The following is a 12,336-nucleotide window of genomic DNA, read 5'->3' on the forward strand; positions in this document are numbered from 1 at the left end:
TGTGATTGCACATTTGCGTACATTTTGGGAGTGAACAGAGTTGTTAGAACGCTGGTTTTTAATATATTATTAAAGTTTGACTGACCTATCTGACTGTTTTTTTGACATTCCTTTAGCGCAGTTAGATGCGGCTTACAACACGGGGCGGCTTATAGGTGGACAAAGTTTTGAAATATGCCGTTCATTGAAGGCGCGGCTTATAACCCAGGGCGCCTTATGGTGCGGAAAATACGGTATATATCTAATATAGACGATGCAAGGCATTAGTGAGGTTATAAAGCTTTTGCCTGTTAAAGAAAGGAGACTGATCCAATGCAGCACAGACATTCGCGTGCCACGCTGTCACGACCCAGACGCACACCAGTGCGCAATCATATGGGAGCCGCGCTGAGCGCACCTCCAAGCGCGTCTCGCTGCCGGCGACGGCCGGGTATGGGCCCGACGCTCCAGCGCCATCCATTTTCAGGGCTAGTTGATTCGGCAGGTGGGTTGTTACACACTCCTTAGCGGGTTCCGACTTCCATGGCCACCGTCCTGCTGTCTATATCAACCAGGGTGAGCCCCAACCCTTTCGTGAGCGCACTGCGCGCGGAGTGACCCCTGTTACGCGCCCCCGGCAACAGGGGTGGCGGGCAGGTAAGCCGCGCGGGCGGAGCGCGCGGAGTGACCCCTGTTACGAGCCCCCGGCCACGGGGGTGGCGGGCAGGTAAGCTGCTTACCTGATGCGCGTGACGCCGGCCGCGGCGAAGGCGGACGAGGCGGGGTGTCGGTGCGGTGGGCGCGGTGGTGACCCTGGACGTGCGTCGGGCCCTTCTCGCGGATCGCCTCAGCTACGGCTTTCGGTGGGGCCCTCTCGGGGGAAGGGGCCTCGGTCCCGGACCCCGGCAAGGCGTCGGGGGCCTTCTCCGCTCCGTAAAAGTGTCCATCTCTTTTTTTTTTTTTCTTCTGTTGTGGCATATGCAGCAGGTGCCTGCTCGTTTTTCGTAAGTGGGTAACAACATTTAACTATGTATATATATTTCCGAATTGGTTTAACTGCCACCCGCCTGAATCTATTTAAAATCTAATTTTTTTTTATTTCAACCGCCCGACCCGACCCGACCCGACCCGCGGATAAAATCTAATTTTTTTAAATTTCATCCGCCCGATCCGCGGATAATCCGCGGACTCCGCGGTTGTGCCCGCAAACCGCGCATCTCTAATACATATACACATTTACATATAGATACATAATATACATACATACATATACATATATACAGTATACAGTATGTATGTGTATATATACAAACACACATACTGTATACATGGTTTGATACTTACAGACACGCCAAAGAGGTTATATTTCTTCAGGTTGTGTTTGGGTCCAATGACGTAGTGTGAAAGGTCCAGATAGTCCAAAGGAAAATCCACAGAGGTCTGCAGCTTCTGCTTCCATCGACCTTCGTAGGAGAATCTACAAGAACGGCAGCAAAGTTTACAGCTGCCTGCATAATGATGAAACATGAATATCAAGTTTACTCACCAGTTAACATGTTCCCTGCTGGTTGAAGTAATATTTGTGTATTCTACATTCCATCAATAACCAGTAGATGTGTTTGAAAGAGTAATATTTGTGTAGTCTACATCCCATCAATAACCAGTAGATGTGTTTGAAAGAGTAATATTTGTGTATTCTACATCCCATCAATAACCAGTAGATGTGTTTGAAGTACTTAACCATTGTGGGACAACAGATAGTTTGTACAATTGATGCTCATTTCAGTGTCAAGATAGTTGACACATTTGTAGGGTTTCTGCTAATGACTGGCACTATAAATGTACTACTAGGTACCTACTGCAGATACTTGTCATACTGTCTGTATGGCCAAATTAATTGTATTGACAAAGTCCATAGGATGTAGCATTCTGTTCATCAGCCGCAGTTAGCCAATTAAAAGGTTCTACCTGTCATTCACCAGACTGTATCATTTAAATATCAATTGTGAATATTCATGTTTTTTTCCATCAATTGTTGGGCCTGTGTGCTAGTGTACTTTGGTAGACCTCACTCCCTGACAGCCTTAAGAGCAGTGCTGGATACCGAATGATCAGCTCAGCCTTTTAGCTCGGTAGCTAGCACGCTGCACGCTCATCCGAAGGACCCAGGTTCTACTCTCTGGCTGACCAGAAGCAAAAACTGAACCAGGCAGGTTAAACCTTGGCCAAAAACACCTTTTGCCGGTTATAAAGATTAGAACAAATCACTGCCGCTAAACAACATGACCAAATTAAACAGTAATGTAAACCTAATAATAATAATAATAATAATTAAAGCTGCAAGCAGCGATGGATGGGACCGACTTTGAGGGCTCATAAAATCCAAACTGGAGCAGTAATTAAAACTCTTTCATCAACTTTTAATCAGAAGGGTTCAATCTCTCTCCTGTGCTAATTTGACGCCGACACGACAAACGCGCTCAGAGGAGATAATGTTTGAAAAAAGGTGACTGTTTTTACACAACTTTTGTTTTGAAGGGGGAATTGCAAACTTCCTGTTGATTTTTGCTGGGGGTTGTCAATATATGAAATATAGGTCTAAGTGAGACCTACATAGTGGTTTTTGTTTCATGTCTCTACAACATTCATATTGGGAGTTAGAGGCAGTTTTGTCTGTGTTTTCTTCCGAGGGGGCGCTAGAGCGCAATTTGGAGTTTGGTTTTTTGATTCGATCGCAATTTTCACCAGTCCTGATGTGTGTGTCCAAATTGGTGAGTTTTGAAGCATGTTGAGGGGGTCAAATTACAGCTCAAAGAGGCGGCGGTATAATAATAAAACGCTAGAAATTCAATAGGGTCCTCTGTCCCAAAGGGATTCGGTCCCTAATAATATATTCCAACAAATCATTGCTGATAAACGTCATGGCCAAATTAAACACTCATGTAATCCTAAAAATAATAATGCAAGTAACCCTTTCAAACGCAACAAACTTGTTTGTAATGATGTTGCACTATTGTAATTGCAAATGAATGATCCCTTGCACATGTTTGTTTATTCTTTATGGTACTACAGTACTTGTTGTCAGTACCAGAACCAACGGTGCCAGTAAATTGAGGTAGCACAGTCCTTTTTTTCAGTACCAGGAAGTTGAGGTACCACAGTACTTTTTGTGAGTACCGGGAAGTTGTGGTACCACAGTACTTGTTGTAAGTAGCAGTAAGTTGAGGTACCACAGTACTTGTTGTAAGTAGCAGGAGGTACAAACCGCTTCAGGTGCACCAAGAGAATTGGAGGAACCTTCCAGATCTCCAGTTTCTTGGTGGAATCTCTATGAGCTTTGCAGTGTCGACAGAAGACTTTGTTGTTATCGGTCAGCCGCTCCTCCTTGGAGAACATCTTCAGACAATCCTGGGATGCAGAGAGCAGCTTCTCAATGTTTGATCAACATGTAGACAGGTGTGGTGACATACCTGCAGGGAGCACTTGCTGCTGGAGGCCAGAGACAAGGAAAGGTACATGAAGGTCTCAAAGGTGCGAGACTTGCGCTGGCAGGTCTGACACTGTACCGTGGACTTGAACTGGCCCTGGAAGAGAGCAACAATGATGGACTCGTTCAGCAGCTTGTGTTTGTTCCAGGCCAGGTCTGCTGCCTTCTCATCGTCCAGGTGGTCGTTCTCCTCCTCCTTGTACCGCTTCCTGTTGTCCGTCTGACCACACACACAAGCAGACACAGTGTGTGAGTAAACACTAACATAGTGTGTGAGAGTAAAAACTAACAGTGTGTGTGAGAGTAAACACGAACAGTGTGTGAGAGTAAACACTAACACTGTGTGTGAGTAAACATTAACAGTGTGTGAGAGTAAACAATAACAGTGTGTGAGAGTAAACACTAACATAGTGTGTGAGTAAACACTAACAGTGTGTGTGTGAGTAAACACTAACATAGCGTGTGAGTAAACAGTAACATAGTGTGTGTGAGAGTAAACACTAACAGTGTGTGAGAGTAAACACTAACATAGTGTGTGTGAGTAAACACTAACATAGTGTGTGTGAGAGTAAACACTAACAGTGTGTGAGAGTAAACACTAACATAGTGTGTGAGTAAACACTAACATAGTGTGTGTGAGAGTAAACACTAACAGTGTGTGAGAGTAAACACTAACATAGTGTGTGTGAGTAAACACTAACATAGTGTGTGTGAGAGTAAACACTAACAGTGTGTGAGAGTAAACACTAACATAGTGTGTGTGAGTAAACACTAACATAGTGTGTGTGAGAGTAAACACTAACATAGTGTGTGTGAGAGTAAACACTAACAGTGTGTGTGAGAGTAAACACTAACATAGTGTGTGTGAGAGTAAACACTAACATAGTGTGTGAGAGTAAACACTAACATAGTGTGTGTGAGAGTAAACACTAACAGTGTGTGAGAGTAAACACTAACATAGTGTGTGAGTAAACACTAATATAGTGTGTGAGAGTAAACACTAACAGTGTGTGAGAGTAAACACTAACACTGTGTGTGAGTAAACATTAACAGTGTGTGAGAGTAAACACTAACATAGTGTGTGAGAGTAAACCCTAACAGTGTGTGAGAGTAAACACTAACATAGTGTGTGTGAGTAAACAGTAACATAGTGTATGTGAGTAAACACTAACATAGCGTGTGAGAGTAAACACTAACATAGTGTGTGAGAGTAAATACTAACATAGTGTGTGAGAGTAAACACTAACATAGTGTGTGTGAGAGTAAACACTAACATAGTGTGTGTGAGAGTAAACACTATCATAGTGTGTGAGAGTAAACACTAACAGTGTGTGAGAGTAAACACTAACAGTGTGTGAGAGTAAACACTAACAGTGTGTGTGAGAGTAAACACTAACATAGTGTGTGAGAGTAAACACTAACAGTGTGTGAGAGTAAACACTAACACTGTATGTGAGTAAACATTAACCTAGTGTGTGAGAGTAAACACTAACAGTGTGTGAGAGTAAACTAACAGTGTGTGAGAGTAAACATTAACATAGTGTGTACAATGTACTCAAGTAGATGATGGGTCTACAAGAACACACCTGTACACATATACAATGTACTCAAGTGGAAGACACCTGTACACATATACAATGTACTCAAGTGGATGATGGGTCTACTAGAACACACCTGTACACATATACAATGTACTCAAGTGGATGATGGGTCTACTAGAACACACCTGTACACATATACAATGTACTCAAGTGGATGATGGGTCTACAAGAACACACCTGTACACATATACAATGTACTCAAGTGGATGATGGGTCTACTAGAACACACCTGTACACATATACAATGTACTCAAGTGGATGATGGGTCTACTAGAACACACCTGTACACATATACAATGTACTCAAGTGGATGATGGGTCTACTAGATAGAACACACCTGTACACATATACAATGTACTCAAGTGGATGATGGGTCTACTAGAGCACACCTGTACACATATACAATGTACTCAAGTGGATGATGGGTCTACTAGAGCACACCTGTACACATATACAATGTACTCAAGTGGATGATGGGTCTACTAGAACACACCTGTACACATATACAATGTAGACACACCTGTACATGTATACAATGTACTCACGCTGTCATTTGCCATGAAAATGAAAGCCAGTGAAAGATAATAGTTTGGACTACAAGGTGGACATGTACCTTGTTGAGGTCCTCGTGGAGACCATCCATGAGAAAAGAGGTGATAATAGTTTGGACTAAAAGGTGGACATGTACCTTGTTGAGGTCCTCGTGGAGACCATCCATGAGAAAAGAGGTGATAATAGTTTGGACTAAAAGGTGGACAGGTACCTTGTTGAGGTCCTCGTGGAGACCATCCATGAGAAAGAGAAGGAGCTCCTGAGAGTCCTGCTGTTCGTAGCCAGCAAACTGGTCATTGATCTTGCCTATGGTGGTCTTAAAGTCCCGAGGACTGATGCACTTGTACAGACCAGCCCACAGCGCCTTCATGATGACACCAAACTCCTCCGCCACTTCCCCTTTATGGCCAAGAATGTTAAACCTAAACAAACAGGCTGATTAGCTCCAAGAAGGCTGCCTATTCTTGGTCTTCATTGTGCTCACCTGTTGATGTCTTGCAGGTAATAATTGTTGTTGAAGTACTCCGCCATGGCTGGAGTGTTACATAAACACTGCAAGATGGAGTTCATGTAACAGGTGTTGCCAAGGTTGCGAAGGCCAGTCAAACTAGAACCCAGGCCTCCAAATGTTGGATTCAAGCTGCGGATTTTGGAAGCTGATGGACGTGCCAGCTCCACTTTAGAATAAACTTTAGCACTTGGCGGTCTGAGGAAATAACAATAACATATGACAAACTTTAGCACTGGACAGTCTGAAGAAATAACAAGAAACAATTACAATAGAAGAAATGACAAGAAACAATTACAATAGAAGAAATGACAAGAAACAATGACAATAAACTTTAGCACTGGACAGTCTGAAGAGATAACAAGAAACAATTACAATAAAAGAAATGACCACAATTACAATAAACTTTAGCACTCGACAGTCTGAAGAAATAACAAGAAACAATTACAATAGAAGAAATGACAACAATTACAATTAACTTTAGCACTGGACAGTCTGAAGAAATAACAAGAAACAATTACAATACAAGAAATGACCACAATTACTGTACAATAAACTTTAGCACTGGACAGTCTGAAGAAATAACAAGAAACAATTACAATAGAAGAAATGACCACAATTACAATAAACTTTAGCACTGGACAGTCTGAAGAAATAACAAGAAACAATTACAATAGAAGAAATGACCACAATTACTGTACAATAAACTTTAGCACTGGACAGTCTGAAGAAATAACAAGAAACAATTACAATAGAAGAAATGACCACAATTACAATAAACTTTAGCACTCGACAGTCTGAAGAAATAACAAGAAACAATTACAATAGAAGAAATGACCACAATTACTGTACAATAAACTTTAGCACTGGACAGTCTGAAGAAATAACAAGAAACAATTACAATAGAATAAATGACCACAATTACAATAAACTTTAGCACTGGACAGTCTGAAGAAATAACAAGAAACAATTACAATAGAAGAAATGACCACAATTACAATAGAAGAAATGACCACAATTACTGTACAATAAACTTTAGCACTGGACAGTCTGAAGAAATAACAAGAAACAATTACAATAGAAGAAATGACCACAATTACAATAAACTTTAGCACTCGACAGTCTGAAGAAATAACAAGAAACAATTACAATAGAAGAAATGACCACAATTACTGTACAATAAACTTTAGCACTGGACAGTCTGAAGAAATAACAAGAAACAATTACAATAGAATAAATGACCACAATTACAATAAACTTTAGCACTGGACAGTCTGAAGAAATAACAAGAAACAATTACAATAGAAGAAATGACCACAATTACAATAAACTTTAGCACTCGACAGTCTGAAGAAATAACAAGAAACAATTACAATAGAAGAAATGACCACAATTACAATAAACTTTAGCACTCGACAGTCTGAAGAAATAACAAGAAACAATTACAATAGAAGAAATGACAACAATTACAATTAACTTTAGCACTGGACAGTCTGAAGAAATAACAAGAAACAATTACAATAGAAGAAATGACCACAATTACTGTACAATAAACTTTAGCACTGGACAGTCTGAAGAAATAACAAGAAACAATTACAATAGAAAAAATTACAACAATTACAATTAACTTTAACACTGGACAGTCTGAAGAAATAACAAGAAACAATTACAATAGAAGAAATGACCACAATTACAATAAACTTTAGCACTCGACAGTCTGAAGAAATAACAAGAAACAATTACAATAGAAGAAATGACAACAATTACAATTAACTTTAGCACTGGACAGTCTGAAGAAATAACAAGAAACAATTACAATAGAAGAAATGACAACAATTACAATTAACTTTAGCACTGGACAGTCTGAAGAAATAACAAGAAACAATTACAATAGAAGAAATTACCACAATTACTGTACAATAAACTTTAGCACTGGACAGTCTGAAGAAATAACAAGAAACAATTACAATAAAAGAAATGACCACAATTACAATAAACTTTAGTACTGGACAGTCTGAAGAAATAACAAGAAACAATTGCAATAGATGAAATGACAACAATTACAATAAACTTTAGCACTCGACAGTCTGAAGAAATAACAAGAAAAGATATAACAAGGAAAAACATCAGGCCTTTTCCACTGCAGGAACTATGCCATTTAAATCAAATACACTCCAACATGAATGAAGTTTCTTAACCCCTAACCCACTGTCAACAATTGATAGGACTATTGTCGACATTTGATGTGTATTGTCAACATGTGATTGTACTATTGTCAACATGTGATTGTACTATTGTCAACATTTAATTGTACTATTGTAAACTGTTTGTACTATTGTCAACATGTGATTGTATTGTCAATTGATTATACTACTATTAACATTTGATTGTACTACTGTCAACATTTGATTGTATTATACAACATTTGAAGTGTATTGTCAACATTTGATTGTGCTATTGTCAACAATTGATTGTACCATAGTTACAAACTGACTGTACTATTGTCAACATTTGATTTGATTGTACTATTGATTCTACTTTTGTCAACAACTGATTGTACTACTGTCAATACGTGATTGTACAATTGTGGATAATTGATTATAATATTGTCAACAACTGAATGTACTATTGTCAACATGTGATTGTACTATTGTCAACTGTTTGTACTATTGTCAACATGTGATTGTATTGCAAAGATTTAATTGTACTATTGTCAACTGTTTGTACTATTGTCAACATGTGATTGTATTGTCATTTGATTGGACCATTGTCAACTGCTGATTGTACTATTGTTAACTGATTGTATTATTGTCAACATTTGCTTTTACTACTGTCAAAATTAATTTGTACTATTGTCAACAATTGATTGTACTATTGCCAACAACTGATTGTACTATTGTCAACAACAGATTGTACTGTCGTTTTGTCATCATTTGTTGTGGATAATTGATTATAATATTGTTAACAACTGAATGTACTATTGTCAACAAGTGTTTGTACTATTGTCAACACTTGATTGTAGTGGAAAACAACCTTACTTGGTTTCTCTGTTGATTGTGGGTATGGTGGCAGCAGGAGTCTTCTTCTGGACCTCCTCTCTCAGGTCCTGGCTGATGTCTGGAGAAGAGTAGGACCGCTTTAACTTGGACTGTTCCCGCTCCTGCTCCTTCTCCACACTGGAAGGTGCTCGCGGAGGTCTCTGCTCCACGGCCGGTGGCGTGGGAAGAGTGACCTCAGGCGGGTACATGTGGACGCGGTTGGTTGGAGAATGGTAGTATCGGAAGGTTCCGGTAACGGTGTCAAGGAACTACATGAGGAGAGACATAGATAGTAAAGCACTTAGAAAGAAACCAGATCAAATGTAATTTGGTGTCACCTTCATCCAACCATCTGGCAGGCCTGGCACGCTTCTTCCCATTTCTTCACTTCTTGCCCTCGTCAGTGGCTCTCTCTGGGGAAGAAACATGCTGAGTCTTTTTCTTTGACCAATATTTGTAGAGCATACAATGCCTCTGCTTATCTTTTTATCATAACTTCTTGTGTCATTCCCCATAAAGAACTTGTGTTCGTGACAAGATGATGGTGGAACACTTTGTATTGAGATGTGGAGTTGTTGAATGAATGTCTTTCAAATGACATGATGTACAAAAGCAGTGAAGTTGTGTAAATGGTGAATAAAAAGAGAATACAACAAAATCCTTTTCAACTTATATTCATTTGACTGCAAAGACAATATATTTCACGTTCACACTAAGAGAAACTTTGTTATTTTTTGCAAATAATCATGAACTTAGAATTTAATGGCAGCAACACATTGCAAAAAAATAATTTTTACCAGTGTGTAACATGGCCTTTCCTTTTAACAACACTCAGTAAAGGTTTGGGAACTGAGGAGACACATTTTTGAAGTGGAATTCTTTCCCATTCTTGCTTGATGTACAGCTTAACTTGTTCAACAGTCTCCCTTCTCATATTTTAGCCTTCACACATGTGCAATGTCTGGACTACAGGCAGGCCAGTCTAGTACCCACACTCTTTTACTATGAAGCCACGCTGTTGTAACACGTGGCTTGGCATTGTCTTGCTGAAATAAGCAGGGGTGTCCATGAAAAAGACCTGTGGTTACTGACAGTGGTTTTCTGAAGTGTTCCTGAGCCCATGTGGTGATATCCTTTACACACTGATGTGGCTTTTTGATGCAGTACCGCCTGAGGGATCGAAGGTCACGGGCATTCAATGTTGGTTTTCAGCCTTGCTGCTTACCTGCAGTGATTTCTCCAGATTCTCTGAACCTTTTGATGATATTACGGAGCGCAGATGGTGAAATCCCTAAATTCCTTGTTGAGAAATGTTGTTCTTAAACAATTTGCTCAGGCATTTGTTGACATAGTGGTGACCCTCGCCCCATCCTTGTTTGTAAATGACTGAGCATTTCATGGAAGCTGCTTTTATACCCAATCATGGCACCCACCTGTTCCCAATTAGCCTGTTCACCTGTGGGATGCTCCACATAAGTCTTTGATGAGTATTCCTCAACTTTCTCACTCTTTTTTGCCACTTGTGCCAGCTTTTTTGAAACATGTTGCAGCCATCAAATTCCAAATGAGCTAATATTTGCAAAAAAGTAAGTGTGAACATGAAATATGTTGTCTCTATTCAATTGAATATAAGTTGAAAAGGATTTGCAAATCATTGTTTTTATTTAGCAGTTACACAACGTCACTGCTGTTGTACTTTGATCTGAGGTTGTGTACAATGTTTCTCACACCCATGGAGTCTTCCTGCAGCCCAATACTAATGCTTACCTTGACTTCACTGACCACAAGGTTGGGAGCAGGTGAGTCCAGAGACATAATCTTTGTGGGGGTGTCAGAGTCCTTGTTGTTTTTCTCCTGCTTGTCTTTGTCCTCCTCTTCCTCGGCTTTCTGTCTCTCCAGCCTCTTTTTCTCTTGATGGGGGTTCTCTTCCTCCTCCTCCTCCTCCTTTGGTTTCTTCTCAGGCTCTTCTTCCTTTCCCAGCCTGTCTTTCAGCTCCTGTTCCTGCCGAGCTTTCTCCATGGAGGCCAGCGCCTCAGAGTGACTCTGGTCTTCTTCAGATGGAGAAATGTTGAAGGCTGGTTTGACTGAGCGGTTAGGGACGCCTGGCCTGATGCTGCTGGACTCCTTGTCTGCTCTAGGCTGGTCCAACACGCGGCTGGAGGGCTTTGTGCTGCGGTCAAACTGGGACAGGACAAGGAAGCAATGAGCGCAGTAAAACACTCAAGTACAAAAGGGTGTAAATATGAATCATACCTGTGGAATAGACGGGCTGGACGTTCCTTTCTTACTTGCATCCAGCGTGTGTGCAGGTCTGCCTGGAGATCCTGCTGGGCTGCTTTCAACTCCATTCTCTAGAAAGGGAGTGCGGGGTTCTACAGGTTCTGATTCTGCTTGAGGCTTTGGTTCCTCAAGGGATGGATAACTGAAGTTTACTATTCAAAACATCAACAAATGGGGAATAAACCTTAGAGAGCATGAAAACCATGTGTGAAGTCCACTCTCTCACATCTGACTCAATAACATGGCAGATACTTCACATCTCAACATGGTGTTTCATGTATCATCTACATATCACTTGATATTGTTCATGCACCATCTACATATCACTTGATATTGTTCATGTATCATCTACATATCACTTGATACTGTCCATGTACCATCTACATATCACTTGATACTGTCCATGTACCATCTACATATCACTTGATACTGTTCATGTATCATCTACATATATGTACCAATGTTCATATATCATCTACATATATGTACCAATGTTCATGTATCATCTACATATATGTATCAATGTTCATGTATCATCTACATATATGTACCAATGTTCATGTATCATCTACATATATCTACCAATGTTCATATATCATCTACATATATGTACCAATGTTCATGTATCATCTACATATAACTTGATACTGTTCATGTATCATCTACATATATGTACCAATGTTCATGTATCATCTACATATAACTTGATACTGTTCATGTATCATCTACATATATGTACCAATGTTCATGTATCATCTACATATAACTTGATACTGTTCATGTATCATCTACATATAACTTGATACTGTTCATATATCATCTACATATATGTACCAATGTTCATGTATCATCTACATATAACTTGATACTGTTCATGTATCATCTACATAT

General features: G+C 39.9%; 1 protein-coding gene across 2 annotated transcripts in view; it reads right to left on the reverse strand.

Moving 5' to 3' along the window:
* The window catches only part of usp8 (ubiquitin specific peptidase 8), a 46,178-nt gene that overhangs the window by 1,643 nt on the left and 32,199 nt on the right, over positions 1 to 12,336 (reverse strand). For both annotated transcript variants that reach the window (XM_061974676.1, XM_061974675.1), the window contains exons 10-18: positions 11,419 to 11,597; positions 10,933 to 11,346; positions 9,504 to 9,578; positions 9,166 to 9,434; positions 6,104 to 6,325; positions 5,831 to 6,041; positions 3,450 to 3,686; positions 3,245 to 3,387; positions 1,324 to 1,456 (exon numbers count right to left, since the gene is read on the reverse strand). In XM_061974676.1, coding sequence (XP_061830660.1) covers positions 1,324 to 1,456; positions 3,245 to 3,387; positions 3,450 to 3,686; positions 5,831 to 6,041; positions 6,104 to 6,325; positions 9,166 to 9,434; positions 9,504 to 9,578; positions 10,933 to 11,346; positions 11,419 to 11,597 — 1,883 coding nt within the window. The remainder of the gene's footprint in view (positions 1 to 1,323; positions 1,457 to 3,244; positions 3,388 to 3,449; positions 3,687 to 5,830; positions 6,042 to 6,103; positions 6,326 to 9,165; positions 9,435 to 9,503; positions 9,579 to 10,932; positions 11,347 to 11,418; positions 11,598 to 12,336) is intronic.

The sequence above is a fragment of the Nerophis lumbriciformis genome, linkage group LG15 (assembly GCF_033978685.3).
Source record: "Nerophis lumbriciformis linkage group LG15, RoL_Nlum_v2.1, whole genome shotgun sequence".
NCBI classification, from domain to species: Eukaryota; Metazoa; Chordata; class Actinopteri; order Syngnathiformes; family Syngnathidae; genus Nerophis; species Nerophis lumbriciformis.